This window comes from Miscanthus floridulus, chromosome 15 (genome assembly GCF_019320115.1).
Source record: "Miscanthus floridulus cultivar M001 chromosome 15, ASM1932011v1, whole genome shotgun sequence".
NCBI classification, from domain to species: domain Eukaryota; kingdom Viridiplantae; phylum Streptophyta; class Magnoliopsida; order Poales; family Poaceae; genus Miscanthus; species Miscanthus floridulus.
Genome location: NC_089594.1, coordinates 70469077 through 70489343, shown reverse-complemented (window position 1 = coordinate 70489343; position 20267 = coordinate 70469077). Strand labels below are relative to the sequence as shown.

The following is a 20267-nucleotide window of genomic DNA, read 5'->3' as shown; positions in this document are numbered from 1 at the left end:
AATTATTTAGTATTGTCTATTATCTTAAAGAATTGAAATCAAAATTCAACTTGTATGTGAAAGAAAAAAAAAGATAAATCTTGTTAAAGGATAAATTAGATCAGCTAAAATAGTTAGAGATCCAATTAAAGTAAACATGAACTCGAACGGTAATTTGGACCTTTCCTTTTTCAGGGATAAGGTGGGGGCGGATAACGGCATTCGGGATAATGTGAGGACGAGGGCTAGTATACTAGTGGGTTTCAAAAAGAATTGTATACTAGTGTTTTGAACGGCCATCATTAATTTGTCTGAGTACCATCAAGATAAGGTGTTTGTCATCTTCGAATACTATTCGCATCTAGTAGGCGTTAGCCCCTTATTTAAGTTAGGATTTATAAAAAATGGGATTTGGGGGGACAGATAGATCAGCCCCTGCAACCTGCATCCACCAATCGATCGGTCGCAGCTTCGTCCGATGGCAGTGGAGATACTCGAGTCCTGCATGGTGACGCCCGGCGAGGCGACGCCCAAGCACCGGCTTTGGCTCTCCATCTTCGACCTCGTCCAGAGCAGGACCCACACTCCCCTGGTTTACTTGTACCGCGCCTGTTCCGGCTCGGACGCCTTCTCGCCGGACATCCTGAAGCTGAAGGCAGCTCTGTCCAAGGCGCTTGTTCCCTTCTATCCCCTCGCTGGCCGCCTCGGATCGGACAGCACTGGCCGCCCCGACATCCACTGCACCGGCGACGGGGTACTCTTCGTCACCGCCCGCACGGACGCCACCCTCGACAAGTTGGGAAACCCCGTCCCGTCGGAGGAGCTGCGGCAGATGCTTGTCCCGATGGCCGAAGCCGGCGACCACGCCGGCGTCTTGGCCATGTTCCAGGTGACGCCTCTCGCCGCAGCATGCATGCAACGGCGCAAGCATTATATATATATAATATATTCCCTTCCGGCGACGGCGTAGCGTAGCTCGCAACGCCCGCTGACGTCGTCCCAGTTGTCCACCACGCATCATCGCAGGTGACGTTCTTCGAGTGTGGTGGGGTGTGCCTCGGCACGGCAATCCACCACACGGTGTGTGACGGCCGCGCAGGTGGCGACTTCATGCAGATGTGGGCTGCCATTGCGAGGGGTGACAGCGAGGCGGCCACGTCGTTGCAGCCATGCCTCGACCGCACGCTGCTCCGCGGACGTTCGCCGCCGGCAGTGCGCTTCCAGCACCCCGAATACCCGCGCCATGGCAGCGCCGGCGCGCCGTCGAAGACGTACGACGAGAACGTGCCTTTCGACACTGCTGTCTTCCCCATTTCCAAGAACCAAGTCGAGGCGCTCAAAGGCGCTGCCGGCGCCGCCAGCGCCGGCACCGGCAAGAAGGTCTCCACTTACAGCGCAGTGGTGGCGCATGTGTGGCAGTGCTCATGCAAGGCAAAAGGCCTTAGTGGAACGGCGGAGGACTCTCAGATATACGGGGTGGGTTGCCTGCGCTCGCGCATGTGTCCTCCTCTCCCAAGGGTCTTCTTCGGCAACGCCATCGCCCTTACGTCAACGACGGTCACCAAGGTGAAGGACATCGTCTCGAGCCCACTCGACGCCGTCGCCGACAAGGTCACCGCCTCGGCTGCTCGACTGAGCGACGAGTACATACGGTCGCTGGCGGACTACTTGGAGCTCGCCATGAACGACGACGCTCCGGGGGGAGTGTACGAGGGGCCGTGGGTCATCACCGACAATGACTTGCTCGTCGTGAGCTGGATTGGGCTGTCCGTCACCGACGTGGACTTCGGCTGGGGCCGGCCGTCGTTTGCCGGCCGGGCCATCCACAGCAAGAGCAACCTCCTTTACCTTGTGCCTAGCCCAGACGGCGATGGCCGACTCAACGTCGTCGTTACTATGGAGCCACAGACACTGTCCAGGTTCAAGGAGCTGTTCTACGTGGGGCTCAAGCATTATTCCCTGCCATCGCAAATAGATGGTGCTCAAGAACAAGATGCGCGTGTGGTCAAACATACAGAACTTTAGAAACAAGAAAGATATCGATTTATGTCCCCAAAGGTACCTTCGTCATATTGTGGCTCTATATTGGATATTACACATCCGCATACTCGAATTAGAATAAAAATAATTGGTCTATATGCTACGTTTTCAAAAGAACAGTCGGTGTTTATTTAAAGGTATAATACTCTGTTTCATAGATATATTTACAAATAAGGTTCCGACTGATGCTTCTTCTGCCTAGAAGAAGGCTGAAACCGGATTTTTTTCCATTACCTATATATAAGCCTCGTTTGGCACAGCTTAGCTTCACTAGTAAAGCTGTTTTTTTTTAGAAAACAGCTTCATGAGCGATTTTTTAGGTGAAGCTAAGTTGTTTTGAAAAAAAATATTTGGCAAAACAGCTTGGTACATGGATGAGAGAGAGAAATGAGGAAGAGAGTTGGGATAAGCTACTTTTTTTTAGCTTTATTCCAACTCATTTCACTGTGAGAGGAGGAAAGAAAAATGTGTTTAGCAAAAAAAAACAGCTCACAATAGCTCACGAAGCTATTGTAAGCTATGCCAAATAGGCCCGTATACACACACTATTCTATTCTACCCTAGCTCGTTGAATATAATTCAACGCCTCAGCAGAGTGCTGCCACCGTCTGCCGAAGTTCCCCAGCCATAAAATCGCATGCAATCCACCGCCACAGGTTCACTATTGGGGGGGGGGGGGGGGGGGGGGGGGCGCATAATAAAACTTGTGAAAAAAAAATCAACATGAGCTGCATGAAGCATAAGGCCCACGATTGCGGCATCCTCATGACACAATTTCTTTTTTTGCAATCAAGGGTGTTCTATAGTTGAAGATATGGGAGTCGACCATAAAAGTTGTGCTCATTTTTTAATACGACCTCACACAAGGTTGTAGATCCAATGATCCTTAAAAAGGCTATAGGATAATCTAATCCATAGTTACAATGAATTGGCTCAAGATGCATTTCCTACCAACATATTTCAATATGTCGGGGTGCATCTCATTGCTCACCTTGTCGCCCAAATACAACAACTTGGGCCCATTTTTCTTGCACAAGATGTTTCCATTTGAGCGGTTAATGAGTGTTCTGAGGAAGTATGATCGAAATAGATACAGGTCTGAGGGGTACATGTCAGAAGGATGGTCAACAGAGAAAGCACTAGAGTTCTGCATTCAATATTTGGGTCACAATGGACTTGGTGTTCCTGTGTCACGGCATGAGAAAAGGATAGAAGGAAAGGGAATTGGGGAGAAGTCTGTCCGTGTTCATGACTACAATGTTCCCATGAAAACACATTTTGAAATCTTGCAACAAGCATCTGTAGTTTCGCCCTATGTTGATATGGACAAGAAAGAATTATTAGTTGCATGTAACATTCTTGGTCTAAGGCATGGATCCAGAAGCAACACAAAGATGACTCTGCCACATGGTTACGTGAAAAAATGATGCATACATGTCCTCCTTTGACAGTCCGCATAACCTAATTGATCCACTTTTTGTGGAAAACCTCTTCCAATCACTTCTTCCTATAAGATATCCCACCTCATCGCCCCATTGTAAGCTGTTTCAACGTCTAGTTTCAAAATCATTCCATGATCCTTGGTTCTTTTCGGTTCACAAATACTCACTCCGATCTATTTTATCTGACGCAAGTTAGAATGACACGGTCTGTTAGATTACACTTTGACCATTCATTTGCTTTATATTATATTATTTATGCTTATAAACTTATAATCATTGGATAGTATAATTCCTTACAAATCTAATCATATATAAAGTTTATACTATAATAGTGAATATTTTTAGTATTTTTTATAAATAAGAAAAGGTGCATGTAACAGAACTGACCAATTATACGAAATTAAGTAAGAAAATCACCCGCCAGAGCAGACGATTTAGCCAACTTAAGCCCGTATAACCCGGTAGTCCGTGAAATCACGAAGGATTTCAAACCAACTCACATACCAGCCAAGATCGTAATAAGTTTAGCGGTCACCATCACATATTACATAAAAGTTCGCACCACCGGTACATCAGAGTTTAAACATAGTTATTACAAACCGAGTTCAAATAAAAGTAGCGGAAGCCATTTGTTCAAAACCACACACACTCACACGGAGTTCAAGTACAGTGCCAGCTAATGATCATCTCCAACCAAAAGCATTAGATGAGACGTAAGGAATGACCATGCCCATGGTCCTAAGCATCACCCATCGCAGGATAAAGGCAGTTGATACAGTAACCGTAATACATCTGTCCATCTGCAACAAGTGGAAATAAAACCCTGAGTACGAGAATGTACTCAGCTAGACTTACCCGACATAACCGAAAATAAAGTGACACCAAGGATTATGAAGGGCTTTATAGTAGGATAGCTGACTCATTTGCAAAAAGGACATTTTTAGCATTTCAAGAACCTTTCCAAAAGCATTATTGTCAAATTAATTATTATTAACCTGTCGACTATATTTGCACCTATACTAGAGCAAGCATGTGATTAAGTAAATAATGATAACCAATGATCATTAACAACTTCCATAATGGCATATCCATTATAACTGTCCAAGTGTTCCATCAACATTACTATGATGAAGTAACTCAAGTCAAGTGTTCACTATCCAGTGAACGATGGCGATTCGAATCGATTATTAACCAACTGGTAATTTATTCCTTACACAAACCTCACTCACTCGCTAAAGTGAGGTATCGATCACCGAGTCAACTATCCAGGAAAAATCTCGAGTTTGCCAGGAACCACATGTACCCGGGGGCCGACCGACTGCCTTTCGGTCTTATCATCGCGCCCCCGTGTCCTACCACACCTGCTCCGGTATAGTGCGCTGCGGGCAATCTACTCGGCCCGAATAATCTCCCAGCTTCGCGGTCGAAAGGTACGTTATTCGGCCAGCTAAATATAAGGCATGCGTTCAACATGACCTGAGGCCCAACAACGGTCGGTCCTTAATCGACACAGACGGAAAAGCACTATAGTCCAAAACCCTGTAAGTCTCCGTCCGGTCTCAACTTTAAATTAACACTTAGTTGTACCATGACTACATAGTTATCCAAGCAGATCCAGGTAACCACCTATAGCTCGTAGGTGACAGGAAATCACCCGACTTCTACCGGTCTAAGCCAGCTAAGCATTGACTCGACTGCGGATACCAGGGTAACAAGGATATAGTATAACAAAGGTAGACAAGGTATAATGCAGCAACGGTTGCAAACAATTCCTAAATGTAATGCATTAATTAAAGTAAAGCATTAATTAATAATCGCAAACCGGGGAGAAAAATGCTCCGGGACTTGCCTCTCTCGAAGGAGCTCGGGCGGTGATCGGGGCACTCTGGGAGTTCCTCAACGTCCTCCTCGTCTGCTTCGGTCACTTCTTGCGGCTGCACCTCGAGCTGCTCCTCAGGCTCCTCGGATATGACGACCGGGCTCTCGGTTTGCGATCCTGTATGATGCAGGTGCGTAAGTGCTTATGCAAAAGGTTCATCGGATGAAATGAACACAATGAATATGCTTGCATGCAAGGTAGTCAACATCATCCAAGAACATGTACTACAAGCACATGTCATCTACTGCATTCTCTTCTACTACTAACATGCTAAGTCAACACATCTCATTAAATGCTTCAAGGATACACCAAAGCTTCACTAATTTCTTAATCATGCATAAAGCAACATTTGATTAAACCCTAATTAATAATAGGTTTGAATAGCAACATCTATTTTTATAGCATAGAAAAATCTTAGAAAATTACCATAGCACAGTACTATCCTAAGTAGTTTACCATCAAATTTTTATGGCATTTGGATAAGTGGATTAGCCTACACAAAAATAACAAGCTTGGACCTAAACATGAGCATGAAAATACTTTGTATTATGAAAAGTGTCAAACAACAGATTTAGTATTTTTCCTAGGTTCTAAATAGTAAATAATCTCTGTACAAAAATTATCACATGCATGTTTTATACAAATTTTGCTCTCTAGCAAAAATAACAAAAATCAGCCATTAAAGGCACTTGAACTACACCTCATAATTTTTCTACAGGACATGCATGGCATATATTTTTTCCTAGAAAGTACATTACACAAGAAGAGTAACAAACTTGGAAATCATATTTTCCTGATCTTTCTATAATTTATTATGCCTTTCTTAAGAAAACAACAATTTCAATGATTAAATAAAACTCCATAGAAAAGTGTCACCAAACTGACATGCAATATTTTTAAACCCTAGATCTAGTCATGAGGATCACAACAAAATTTATTTCACCATTTTTGGAGCAAAAATGAGTACACAAACATTTTCCAAAGTATTTCTCTTCCCAAATAATAAAAGAAAAACCGAAAACATCTTTCCTATTACTACTGGGCCGGCCCATGAGAACGACTAGCCCACGGCCGCTTTCGGCCTGAGTAACCGAGCGGAGGGAAGGGGTGACGGCCCGGCTTGGGTCTCCGGCCCAAGGCCGACCTGGCCCAGCAAGGTCTGAGGCGAGACGGCCACGCCACGCCGGCGTTCCAGGCGCCATGGCGGTGCGGCAGCTGCCAGCGGGCCGACGGCCGTTGCCAGCCATGACCGGGCAAGAAGGAGCGCGCGCTGGGTCCTCAAGAAGATGGCGAACACGAGCAGGTGACTCAAGGGGATAGAGAAGGAACGGAGAAGCCCTTTCCACGGCGAGGTCAAGTGCGACGGCGCCATGACCAACGGCGACGAAACCGCTTAAGGTAGCTTTACCTTGCTCAAACGGTGACCCTGCAGCGAGCACCGGGTGTCGGAGAGCGAGACGGAGTGACGTGCGCGCGATTGTGGGCGACGGTGGACCACCGGTGGCCAATTTCGCCGGCGGAGCTGCGGTGGCGAGGGCGGCGCGAGCAGAGCTCAGTGCGGGACGAGGGAGAGATGTAGCACGGGAGAGGAAAATGGGGAATGCTGGGAGAAGCAGAGCTGCTGGGGCTTAAAAACGGGCGAGGCGCGTGCTCGCGGGGGCCACGGGACGCCACCCGGCCAGCGTCGCCGGCATGCGCTCGCCACGCGGCGCGGCATGCCTCACGCGGTCGGACGCGTCCGCGCGCGGGGGGGGGGGGGGGGGGGGGAGAAGACAGCGCGCGGGCGTGGGCTGGGCCGTGGCGAGCGAGCTGGGCCGAGGCGAAGGCGCGGGCGTGGTGAGGAGCACTGGGCCGACTTCGGCTGATGGGCCAGAAGTGAGGCGGCGGCCCGTTAAAAGAGATAAACAATTTTTCTAATTCCATTTTCAATGAATTTTCAAATATCAGTTTTCAAGTACCATTTTGAGCAAGAAAATGACTTCTTTTGAAAATGGCCCAAAATAAAAGTTGCTTAGAATTTAATCCTCTACAACTTTGCTTTAGGGGCCAACTAAAATTTTTGCATAGATTTTGAATTGGGAAGTAAAAGCTAAATAGAGAGGATTTTTGACCCTTTTCAATAATAATTTCAAAAGCATATTTTGTCAAAAGTTTGAATACAAACTTTGCTCCAAAAATTGTGCTAAATAATTCTAGATGATTTATAATTATAGCCAAACATGTTTTATTAACCTAGCAAGCATAATTAGGGCAAAAATAACTCTAAATAAGTGTATGCAACATTCATGTTTCACGAGCATGTTTCAAAGCATTGTTTCAGTTATTATTTACATGATTAGACATGTATGATTAGGATGCTTGATGATGCATAATATGCATGATTTGCAGTGCCTAAATGCTTGCATAACACCGGGGTGTTACAGTGCACGATCTCGACGAATTACTTCTGAATAACTCCAGAAATCATATGGAAGAACCATAGCATTTCACGATTCATTGGTAAATTTACTTTGATTCTCTGTAGACCAATAATGTGAGACCATTAACACGGTTAAAGCTAAACTGCTTGAAGTCTGGATAAAAAGGGGTACTCTTTCTACAACTACATCAGTATTAGTCTCGAAATGCTTTAAACGGGAAATAGCTAGTATAGAATTTATCAGATATAGAGCACTCATATCTATAAAATAGTTTGAACTATTTACTAGAAGGGCACGCAGTCCTTTTTGCAATGTCGAATCGAGGACCTATGTATAAAAAAAAGAGAATTTTTTTGGATTATTAGCTTAATTATTAGTCAAAGTTTTTAAAGTTTAAATCTTAATATACGTGTGCGCCAGCTAAAATGAACGGGAGGCAGTAACTTAAACGTAGGATCACCATATTCCTACAACGTCGAGGATCGGAGGCTACCGCGGCTGTCGGTGAATCGCTGATCGCCACGCCGCCGGCTCTGTCAAAGACCACCCGGGGCTGACTGCACGACAGGAAGCCAATGGAGCCGCGGTTGCCAGCGTCGGGGCCTCGGGGGTTGGAATGAAGAGGCTGCGGCCGTCCAGGCTCCACGACGACGTGGTAGTGGCCAAGCACGTACGGCGTCGGCGCGTGGAGGGGGCAGCAGACGCGGCGGAGGAAGCCGGCGCGGCCGATCACCCGGCCGGGACCACTGCTCGCACGTGGCCGCGGTGCGGACGAGGCGGAGTGGAGTGGCGTACGCGCTGGTGCGCACGGGCAAGAGCCCCCAGGAGGTCCTCGGAATCGGAGACGTCGTGTCGTCGATGCTTGTCAGGCCGATCGGCGCATCTACCACGTTCCCATTGAAAACGACCTGGTGGGTGATCTTGGTCCGCCGGCGCGGCTCACGGTCCCCACGGGCACCATCTGATTGGAAATCAGCCATCAGTTCCATCGGAAGGATTCCAGCCTTGTGTAGGTATGAGCCTACGACATGCCTGTGTGCCACCTGTAAAATGTAAAACCAAAAGGATAATAAATGAACAAAAAAAAATCTGGCCTTGGGTGTTAACAACCCTCTTGGCGTAGTAGAGGGAAAAAAAAGGAAGGAGCATAGAAGAGCTAGAGATAGACGAAGAATAGAGGACAAGTTGGAGTAGCTTGTTCGGTTACAACTTACAAAGCGTGATGTTTCGTTACGCGGCCAGCGGCCACATATGGGGTATTTGGTTTGCTTCGTGAGGTGATGTATCATGAGTTTATCCCATAAATTTTGATAGAATCAACTTATTTCTCATGCATATATTAATTATTAGCTTGTGAGAAATGAGATAGTGATGAATCAACTCATTTCATTCCGCAAACCAAATACAAAAAGCGAGGAGTGAGAAGATGATGGACCACATCATTCCTCAAACCAAATACACCATTAGTACCGCACGCAGGCGGGACTCAGTTAATCCACTCCGGAGTCCGGACCGAATGAAGTTCCTCGTATTAGAGCAAGGCTAATAATACAACTGGCTGATGGCGGTAAGGTTTCTTTGCAGCCTTCTCTCAGCCCACTCATATAGTAGTTAGCCCATCACTATTAATACATGGTCCACTTGTCTTTCTCAAAAATTTTCTTTGTTCTTGTGCCGAAGCCGGCTATAAGCTTACAGCCCGCTTATGCTCTCTCTCCTCTCTCCTCCACATCAGCATTTAGCCAGCTTACAGTCTGCTATTATACTTGCTCTTAGGCTTCCTGAACCTGGCTTGCTTGGGCGATTTCCACCTAGCCTCACATTACGAGCTTGCTAGCGCCAGGACGTTCGCACGGACAGACGCCCACGTTTGCAGTACTTTTCTCGTGCTATTTTCGCGTGTCCAAGTGGGGCCCGCGTCGCCCCAAACGTCACCAGCATCAAGAAGAGGGGGAGGATGGCAGATGCCTAACCGGCGCCGGGAGGAGGAGGCAGCAAAAGGCGAAGAGGGAGATGCAACACCCGATCTACTTCTTAAACATTCAGATGCAACACATGCAACATACGTCTGGAGGCAGATTAAACACTTCAGACATGCATGTGAAACACTTGCAAAAGCACCTGAAAAAACACTTGAAACTATTGCAAAAACATACGCAACATCTAGAAAAAACACTTGCAACATATGTGTGAAACATATGCAACATCCAAACAAACACACTTGCAGCATATGTCTGGAAAATAGATGAAACATTGAGAATAGAAGCTTGCAACATACGTGTACACACAACCCTTGCAACATATGCTACATCCCAAAATTTTAAAAAGGGTTGTGTGTACACGTATGTGGCATAGATGAAACATATGCTGCATATGTAGCCTTGCTGTGAGCTCGGCCTCTGTTTCTTCTTGTCTGCAGGTTCCCGGCCCACTAGGACCGAACCGACCCCCGGCCCAATATTTTAATTGGGGGCACTTCCAGTGCAATAATACCTTCTCTAACTTTGTTTGTTCTCTAGAAAAAGAAAGTGCCATTTATTATGATTTCAAAAAAAAAGTGCCTTTTCTTATATTCCTCTCAAAAGATAATGAGGTGCCTCTCCTTCCTCCGTGACTGACATTTGCACTTTCTCCGTAGGAGCTGTTTGGTTCGAGCATTTAACAACGGTTTCTATTTGCTTCACCATCACCGACCGAGATCCGATAGCAGGGTAACCAATTCTGTGCTTCGGTGGATCGATTACGCCCGATTTGAGCAGCAACAGTTGGCACTCTCGTCAGTGTTTTTACCACAGGTGAACCAAACAAAACACCAAACCATGGATTCCCTCTCATTCCAGTCGCGGAGATATTCCCTTTACGTTCACGATAGGTTTATGCAACCAAAATTTTTTTGTGACTGAAAAAGGACAAACAAAAGTGCGACGAGTACCGGCAGCGGAGCGAATCATCAGATATATAATCTCCTGCTTGCGCTTTCAGCTGATCGATAATGCGACGAGCAGCAGAAAAGGTGGATCTGATCGATCGGCAAAGATTTGATTTATCTCAAAGCCGCGAATCTTGAAGAATTGTTGTCCAAGCGGGCAACAGGACTGATAAAGTGTGTAATTTGTATTACTTTGGATAGGCTAGCTGAGGTTTCTTTCCCGCTCTGCTGTCGCCGCGGTTACGCGCTAGTCAGCCACGATGTCGCCCACGTCGTGGCTCCGCGTCCGTGCGCTCGGCCCGCAGACGCGCCTCGCGCCGGCAGTTCCACTGCCTTGTACTTGTATAAAACACAGAGAGATCAATACAGCAAAGCTTGTTGGCTCCATATTAAACTCTTTCATGGTATCAGAGAGCGCGGTGTGATCCTGCTTAGCCTCTCGCCGCCCATCTTCTCTCCGCTGCCCCACCATGGACGCCATGAACGGCATGAACTCCAATCCTCTCTTCTCCGATCAGGAAACCTCCCCTCCTGTTTCCCCTCATCTTTCTTCCTCCACCTCGTCCAGCGATCTCGACGATGATGTTCCCGTCGTGACTCCTCCTGCCTCGGTTCTTCAAACCATCAACATCAAGTCCCACGTCCCCATCGTTCTAGATCTCACCAATCCGAACTATGCTCAATGGCGCACGTTCTTCGACAGCGTCGTCGGCAAATTCGGCCTCGGCTCCCACATCGCTGTTTCCCCCACCTCCGCCCAGCGCCACAACGCTGAGTGGCGTGTGATCGATCAATGCCTTGTCAACTGGATCTTCCTCACCATCTCCACCGACGTGCTCGACGTCGTTCGCCGACCGCGCAACACTGCTTACTCCGTTTGGCGTGCGGTCGAGAACGAGTTCCGCGACAACGAGCTACATCGAGCTGTGTACCTGGAGGCTGAGTACCGCAACATCTACCAGGGCGACATGTCCGTCCACGAGTATTGCAGTCGCCTGAAGTCGCTCGCCGACGCGCTCCGCGACGTCGGGCAGCCCGTCCGTGAGACGAGCCAGGTACTCAACATGCTTCGCGGGCTCAATCCCAAATACCGTCATGTCATCCCTGTTATCACCTCCAAGCAACCTCCCCACACCTTCCTTTCGGCGCGGTCCTATCTTCTTCTTGAGGAGCGCTACGACAAGGAGCACGCCCGGATGGCGTCTCACCAGGCCCTCCTGGCGACCGGTGCCCCTCGTCCGCCTGCTGCACAGCCTCCTGCTCACGCCGATGTCGGCGTCCCTCGGTTTAGCCAACCAACTGCGGGCGCTGGCACGCGGCCTGACAACCGCGGCAACAAGAAACGCCGTGGCCGCGGCAACAACTCCTCTGGTGGCCACAGCGGCGGCGGCCACGCCAACCAGGGCGGAACCGGTGGCAACCGCCCACCCTCGCCATGGGTTCCCGGCTTCAACCCCTGGACCGGCATGGTTCAAGCATGGCCAATGCCGTTCCGTGTTCCTGGCGCTGGCGTCCTCGGCCCTCGACCCGACGCTTCTCCTCAGCAGGCTTACCTCGCCGGCTCTGCACCGCTGGCACCAGCACCCGCCCCGGCCTCTTCTTCCTTTGATGTGTGGAATCAGCAGGCGCTCCTCGCTGCTCTGGCCACCGCCAATGTGCCAGTCGCTGGACCTCAAGCATCCGAGTGGTTCTTGGACACAGGCGCCACTTCTCACATGGCTTCGGGCTCCGGTACATTTTCTTCTGCCCGCCCCCTTCTTCATTCTGCACCCATCACCGTTGGCAATGGGACTTCCATGCCCGTCACCCACAGTGCCAACTCTGTAATTCCTGGCACTCCCTTTCATCTGCACAATGTTCTTATTTCCCCCGATCTTGTTAAAATCTCATATCTGTTCGTTCTTTCACTCGCGATAACAACGTTTCTGTCGAGTTTGATCCCTTCGGTTTTTCTATCAAGGATCTACCTACTCGCACGAAGATGCTCCGATGTAACAGTGACGGCGAGCTCTATCCTCTTCGGCCTCCATCTGCACTGGCACTGCTGTCCAGCTCTACCTCCGCTGATCTGTGGCATCAACGTCTCGGGCATCCTGGCCGGGACTCCCTCCAACGTACTCTTCATCAGTTCGAGTTTACCTGTACAAAGACAGTAGCTCATACTTGCCAGTCCTGTCAGCTTGGCAAGCATGTCCGTCTTCCTTTCTCTCCCTCTTCTTCAGTTTGTTATGTTCCTTTCCAGCTTGTACACGGTGATGTTTGGACCTCGCCTGTTCCGAGCAACTCCGGCTTCAAATACTATTTGGTTTTAATTGATGCTTGTACTCACTTCATTTGGACATTTCCTTTACGTGCCAAATCTGAAGTTGCTCAATGTCTGATTTCATTCCATGCCTATGTCCTGACACAATTTCAGTTGCCACTCATTTCCTTCCAAATCGACAACGGCAAGGAATTTGATAACATTGTAGTCCGTCAGCATTTTGCCGCACACGGCATCAGCTTCCGCCTTTCTTGCCCATACAGTTCAGCGCAAAACGGCAAAGCCGAGCGGATCATACGCACACTTAACGACTGTGTGCGCAGTCTTCTTCTTCACGCAGGCCTGCCTTTTCCTTTCTGGGCTGAAGCTCTCGCTACTGCCACTCATCTACTCAATCGGTGTCCGTGCCACGCCACGGCACCGATCACACCCTTCGAGCGTCTTCTGGGTGCTCCACCATCATACAGCCACCTTCGGGTCTTCGGTTGTTTATGTTTTCCCAACCAAATAGCCATCGCACCGCACAAGCTGAGTGCTCGCTCCAGCGCGTGTGTTCTTCTGGGCTACCCATCTGACCACCGCGGCTATCGGTGCTTTGACCTTGCCAGCCGTCGCGTCATTACTTCTCGTCATGTGGTGTTCGACGAAACTGTGTTTCCATTCCGGCCGCCATCCGTGCCCACGACGTCGCCTTCCTCGGTCGCCTTGGAAGACGGTCCAGTGCATCTGCCGGATGCCCAGCCGAAACGCCGTCGCGTCTTTGAGCCCAGCATCGCCTCGTCCCCTGTGGTACGCTCAGCGCCCACACAGCCTCCAAATTCACCTGACATGGCCGATGTGCAGCCCGACCCTAGGTCTGCCAGCTCCTGTTCGCCCCAGAGTTCCACCGCACCAGCACCACCGCCCACACCACCTCCACCTCCCGCACATCCTATGGTCACTCGTGCTCGTGCCGGTGTTTTCAAGCCCAATCCTCGATACGCCATGGCTGCAACCACCGCTCCTATCTCACCGATCCCTTCATCCGCTCGGGAAGCTTTGCGTGATCCCAATTGGCGCGGTGCCATGGAGGTTGAGTTCTCCGCCTTGCAAGCAAACCGGACATGGCGTCTGGTTGACAAGCCACCTGGTGCGCACATCATCTCGGGTAAATGGGTTTTCAAGCACAAACTCAATCCAGACGGCTCTCTTGAGCGGTACAAGGCGAGATGGGTGGTACGCGGCTTTACACAGCGCGCCGGGGTCGATTTCAAGGAGACCTTCACGCCGGTCGTCAAACCGGCCACCGTGCGCACAGTGCTGACCATCGCTGCCTCCAAGCAGTGGCCGACTCGGCAACTCGATGTCTCGAATGCTTTTCTCCACGGACATCTCGATGAATTTGTGTTGTGCCAGCAACCCATTGGCTTCGTGGATGCTGAGCGTCCTCAGGCCGTCTGTCGCCTCGACAAATCCTTGTATGGTCTTCGCCAGGCGCCACGGGCATGGTTCACTCGGTTCGCGACATACGTCGTTCGTCTCGGCTTCCAGGCGACTCGATCCGACTCCTCCCTTTTCGTTCTTCGCCGAGGATCCGACGTCGCCTACCTCCTCCTCTACGTCGACGACATGGTCATCACTGCATCGAGCTCTTCGCTGCTGCACCAGATCGTCCACGCCCTCCGCTCCGAGTTCGCTGTCAAAGACATGGGCGACCTGTGCTTCTTCCTCGGCATCGATGTCCAGCGCACGGCGGCCGGCTTCTACCTCTCCCAGAGCCGGTATGCCGAGGATATTCTTCAGCGCGCGGGCATGTCCAACTGCAAGGCCGCCACGACGCCGATCGACGGGAAAGGCAAGCTTTCCTCCGATGGACCCTCTGTGCCAGACGCGACGTCATACCGCAGAATCGCCGGCGCCCTGCAGTACCTGACAGTGACACGGCCGGACCTCGCCTTCGCCGTGCAACAAGCATGCCTCTACATGCATGATCCGCGCCAGCAACATTGGGCACAGCTGAAGCGGATCTTGCGCTACGTCCGCGGCACGACGTCGCACGGCCTCCTGCTCCGCGCCTCACCGAACCTCGACGTCACAGCGTACTCCGACGCGGATTGGGCTGGGTACCCCGACACTCGACGCTCAACGTCTGGCTTCTGCGTGTTCCTTGGCGACTCCTTGGTGTCGTGGTCGTCCAAGCGACAGCCCACCGTGTCGCGATCCAGCGCGGAGGCAGAATACCGCGCTGTGGCCAATGCCGCCGCCGAGTGTATTTGGCTACGGCAACTTCTCAGCGAACTTCACTACCCCATTCTAAAGGCTACTGTCGCGTTCTGTGACAATGTATCGGCTGTCTACATGTCTGCGAATCCAGTGCATCACAAGAGAACGAAGCACATCGAACTCGACATCCATTTCGTGCGCGAACGGGTGCAGGCTGGTGAGCTACGCGTTCTACATGTGCCGACGGGCGATCAGTATGCCGACATCATTACGACGAAGACCTTCGAGGCTTTCAGGGACAGTCTTTGTGTCACGCCTACGACTCATCAGACTGCGGGGGGTGATAAAGTGTGTAATTTGTATTACTTTGGATAGGCTAGCTGAGGTTTCTTTCCCGCTCTGCTGTCGCCGCGGTTACGCGCTAGTCAGCCACGATGTCGCCCACGTCGTGGCTCCGCGTCCGTGCGCTCGGCCCGCAGACGCGCCTCGCGCCGGCAGTTCCACTGCCTTGTACTTGTATAAAACACAGAGAGATCAATACAGCAAAGCTTGTTGGCTCCATATTAAACTCTTTCAAGGACAATTGTCCACCGGATTGAAAAAGCAGGAAAGACATGCTAAAACATGCGGCCCTGTTCGCTTGAACTTATCAGTCGTACCGTTTCAGCGAAATAATAGTGTTTTTTTCTCACAACAAATCAGCATCAGCTGTTTTTTCAGCCAGCTGAACAGGGCCGCGCTAGCAGGCAGCAGGCAGCAGCTGTGATACTACTGTTCTTCCATTTTGCCACCATTTTCTGAGACACCAGATCATGGCCACACCGACGCTATATGGCTATATATGAGTCATGGATTTCGTATCAGGATGGGACCGGAAAAACGTGTTAGATTGGAATTTGCGAGGAAGGTTAGCATGTGTTTGGTTCTGTTTTTTGTGGATGGATTGGATCTATATATCGCTGATTTTTTTTTTTTTTTGATGGAATGAACCTATTTCAGATTTGATCGGGTGGGTCGAGTCCATTCATGTTTCTTGTTTCTTTTTGGATGTGAGATTATGTGTCTAGCAAGTGGGCCCCATGTGTCATCCACTATTTTCCTTTCATCATCCTTGCGGTTTGTTCTCAACACTCACAATGCCATGTTCATTGGCATTGCTCGTCTGCACCATCGCCCTCGGCCTCAGACACCCATGCCGCCACCACTCGCCCATGTCACCATGCACCCGCACCGTCGCCCTTGGTCTCGACTCGCACTAGCCCACGCCACTGCTGCCGCTCGCCTATGCCACTGCCCTCAGCTTGTGCATCGTCCTCAGCTAGACCCGTTCATGACCCGCGCTAGGCTTGCACTGCCGCCACTGCTCACCCACGCTATCGCCCTCGGCTCGACCCATGCTACTGCTTGCCCTTGGCCACTATCCTTAGCGAGTTCATAAATTCCATATCTTGATAAATTCATAGTCCAGCAACCTTGCCTAAATATGTGACTGGGTGACTAATGCTACTAGAATATGCTTGTTCCCCTAAGATTATCTCCTTTCCCTATTGTTGGAGAATTGTCCTAGGGAAATATTTGTGTCCCTGCATTTCATAACAATAGAAAAACTTTACATTGTCTAGGGATTTTATGTTTTTCTCGAGGCCATGAACCCATTGCTTGCCACATTGGCGCCTCAATGTAATATTTCCATATAAAATACATCAAGATCCTATGTAAAAAGGCAGAACCCTAATACATGTGTGTTGTGCCATCGAACATTTTATTGGTTTCCAAGCGCGCGGCCATAGGCCAAAACCTTCTCCTGCCACCAACTCAACTCACTCGCGCTCCAATCCTTCTGCTGTGGCACCCCATCCGGCGAATCGGTCTAGCCCTCTCCACCATCAACTTCTCATCCAACGCCGCCACACCTCCCATCCACACCATCTAGTGCCACCATATCTCATTCATCCACCACTGCCACCCATGTTTTAGGTTCACCACAAGGAACCTAATTAACTAAACTGATTTGTATCTATACCTAGTATTGAAGAAAAGATGATTCTTTTAACCGTCTTTTTTTTACTTTCCGCAATACACTCGTGCACTTTCCTATCTCATATGTGATGTAGACTCACGACTCATACTCATACGAGTTAGAACAACACATCTCCAGTGACAATACAAAGTTTGATTCCAAGACGTATTGGAAGAGATGACGCGATTGTTGAATAAATCTCCGAACCATAAATCGTTGAGCAACAAGTTGTATGTTGCAACTCACGCATGGACATGTTGCTAGTACCTTAAGGGCTCTTTTGGATTCAACCATTAAAAACATTTATCTTAGTATATGCACTCATGGTCCTCTCTTTTTTTCAAGCAACACGAGGAGATAGGCCTGCCGATCAGAACATGTCTGTAGAATTCATAAATAATAGAATGGGAAATATAAAACACAGAACTAGCCACTCTTCTGGAAGAGAAAAATACTCTCCTTTCGCTCCAATATGGATAATTTGTCTTCTGCATTTCTTTTACTATAAACATGAGTACATTCTCTTGTTTTCTCTATCAATCAGTCTTGGCTTCTTTCTTCTTGTGGTATATAACGCGATGATGAGTCAAATATTCTATTCCACGCACTGCCAATGTTTTCTTGATCTTGACACTTTTGCCCTTGGCACCACCGGAACATCCAGTGGCCTCTTGTAAATTCTCGGACCGTTTGGCCTTTCATTTGAAGGAATTAAAATCTACTTAATAAATTAGACTATATGGCTTGGAATTTGACATTCGACCACTTTCCAAAGTTCGCATATAAGCCTATTTTAAATTCATAGGATGGGAGATGTAAATTAATTCTATAGATTATCATTCTATATTTATATTTTTTAACTTATAACACGCTCTTCAACTCGCTCCCCTACGGTAGAAATACAACATGTATAGTATCTCTCTTGTATAGCCAACAATAATATACAAATATAATCCATATGCAACCATATTAGCTTAATTAATATGTATCTAAATTATGATTATTAAAATAAATTTAATTCCAATGATTCAAACGGGGCCTTACAGAAAGCAGTGTAATATCTATCCTTGCCCTTATCTCTTTTTCCTTACTTTTGACACGCACAAATGCAAATTGCTATGCTTCTGCTATAATTCAATCAGGACGTCATCAATCATTAGAGATGCCCTCCTTTTCCCTAAATATGTGGTCCACTCAAAATTTCCGGATTCCAAGCTAATTTGATGTTTTGAACAGCACATCTATTATTCGGCATCAACTGTAACTTTACACAGTAAAAAAATGGTGTCCCCTTCCCTTTTACACAACTACACTGTCTACTAGGAGGCTAGGAGCTCTCACTTTTTCATGTAGCTGTAGTTCCTCTGCCTCTTCCAGTTTCACTGCCTGATTATTACCACCTTTTACTGCATGAAAACCCTGTTTTCGTCACCACCTTTGCAACCACGAATGGAACTGTATGAGTACAAAGAATCTTGCACAGTTGAATTAGCACTAGTCTGAACATCATTAATCAATCAGGATGCACTCATTAGTCATGATCAATTAACATCTTCGGTTCAGGAATCAGGATTAGGACAGAACCATCCCCTTCCCAGACTCCATTGGCCACCTAGGACATAGCAAACACAAAAGGCAAAAACAAAAGAAATAAATAAATTAAAAAAAAAAACTAGTGGCTGCTACTGCTTCTTCTACAACACAACGCAACCTGGTACAATGTGATAGATGGACATGGTTGGCGAGCTGCTTGCTGCAGGTTCATGTCATCCTGAGGCTGAGGTACTGCTGGCACTGCAGCAGCCACGGCGCGTGCTGCCTCATCATCATGCCTTCTCCAAGGTCAAACGCCACGGCCCTCTGGCACGGCGGCGGTGGCGGTGCGTGGAACACCGCCGGCGCCGGCCCGTCGTCGGAGTAGTACTCGGCCGACGACGGCGGCGACGACGACAGGACGCTCGAGCCGGAGCAGTCGGACCCGAACGGGGAGGCGGAGCCGCCACTACCGGCGTTGTCGCGCTGCTCTGCAGCTTGCCTCCTCCTGTGGTGGTTCTTGCGACGGCCGGCGGCTGATGAGCAGCGCCCGCCGATGGCGAGCGTCAGCTCCAGCTCCGTGCCGGCGGCGGCGTCCGCGTCCTCGTCCTCGTCGGCACTGACGATGTACTCGTCCGCCGGGAGCTGCAGGTTCAGCGCCCGCCGCGGCTGCTTGCCTCGCCGGCGGGTGGTCATCAGCGCCGGCGCGCCTCGGGTCAGGTCGCTCATCAGCTCCCTCTGGATGCGGTACAGGCGGTGCAGCTCGTGGACCTGACAGGATGATTGCCAAGAACAATATGGCGATCCATGATCGATCAGTACCAGTTCATACTTCATACACTTCATTTTCCAGGATGAAAGAAAGAAGTAGCAACGGTGTGAAGAAGAAGAAGAACCCAAAGTTTCTTCGTGGTTTACCTGCTGCCTGAAGGTTTCTTCGTGTTTGAGCATGGCCATCTTCATGACCTCCATGTCGCATTGCCTCACGAGCTGCCTGTCCATCATCATCCTCGTAGCTATAGCTGCTGCTCTCTGTTCTTTCTCGATCGAGCTTGGCTACCGATCCCGGCCGGTCACCAGATTCTTCAGTGCCGACTGCCGAGCTGGCGCTGGAACTGGAACAACACACGAGGCTGTTGAAAGAGAGAGAGAGCAGGAGCAGGTGTTGTGGTGGTTCTGAAACCTTGGGGTGGCACGGGGAGCGGATTTATAAACACCTCCTCCAACGCCCATGGGGCTGCCTTTCCGTTCGCTAGACACTAGGGGAGGGATAAAATTTTGCATGCCTCCCCTCCTTTCTGGCAGGGCAAACAAAGGCAAGCAACTGGAAGAGAGAGAGAGAGAGAGGAGGAGGAGGAGGAGGCCCGGCCAGCTGCTTGTATGCACCCTGGCTAATGGCACACTGTCAGTGTCACTCACTGGCTTGGTAAGCATGCATGCAGTGCCCCTCCCAGAGCAGACAGGCCTGCAGGAGTCCAGTTTAATCTTCTTCTACCTCGTCACCCCATGCACTCGCGGGGCCCACGTGCATGCATGGACATGGACGGACGGACCCAAAGC

At 49.4% G+C, this 20267-nt stretch overlaps 2 protein-coding genes across 2 annotated transcripts; one reads left to right on the top strand and one right to left on the bottom strand.

Annotated features, from left to right (window-relative positions):
• Positions 1-382: 382 nt before the first annotated feature.
• On the top strand, positions 383-2178 carry LOC136508811 (putrescine hydroxycinnamoyltransferase 1-like). The gene is made up of 2 exons (XM_066503590.1): positions 383-868; positions 1006-2178. The coding sequence occupies exons 1-2, from the start codon at positions 458-460 to the stop codon at positions 2002-2004; spliced, it is 1410 nt and encodes a 469-aa protein (XP_066359687.1). The 5' UTR covers positions 383-457; the 3' UTR covers positions 2005-2178.
• A 16532-nt stretch (positions 2179-18710) lies between these two features.
• On the bottom strand, positions 18711-19864 carry LOC136509633 (uncharacterized). The gene is made up of 2 exons (XM_066504379.1): positions 19626-19864; positions 18711-19478 (listed from the first exon to the last, which is right to left on the bottom strand). The coding sequence occupies exons 1-2, from the start codon at positions 19713-19715 to the stop codon at positions 18936-18938; spliced, it is 633 nt and encodes a 210-aa protein (XP_066360476.1). The 5' UTR covers positions 19716-19864; the 3' UTR covers positions 18711-18935.
• Between the last annotated feature and the right edge of the window lie 403 nt (positions 19865-20267).

Bases quoted from the DNA above. Each gene is read 5' to 3' on its own strand.
- LOC136508811 (XM_066503590.1), top strand. From the start codon at position 458: ATGGCAGTGGAGATACTCGAGTCCTGCATGGTGACGCCCGGCGAGGCG. The intron at 869-1,005 runs GTGACGCCTCTC...GCATCATCGCAG, and splicing joins GCGTCTTGGCCATGTTCCAG to GTGACGTTCTTCGAGTGTGG.
- LOC136509633 (XM_066504379.1), bottom strand. From the start codon at position 19,715: ATGATGATGGACAGGCAGCTCGTGAGGCAATGCGACATGGAGGTCATG. The intron at 19,479-19,625 runs GTAAACCACGAA...TCATCCTGTCAG, and splicing joins AAGAAACCTTCAGGCAGCAG to GTCCACGAGCTGCACCGCCT.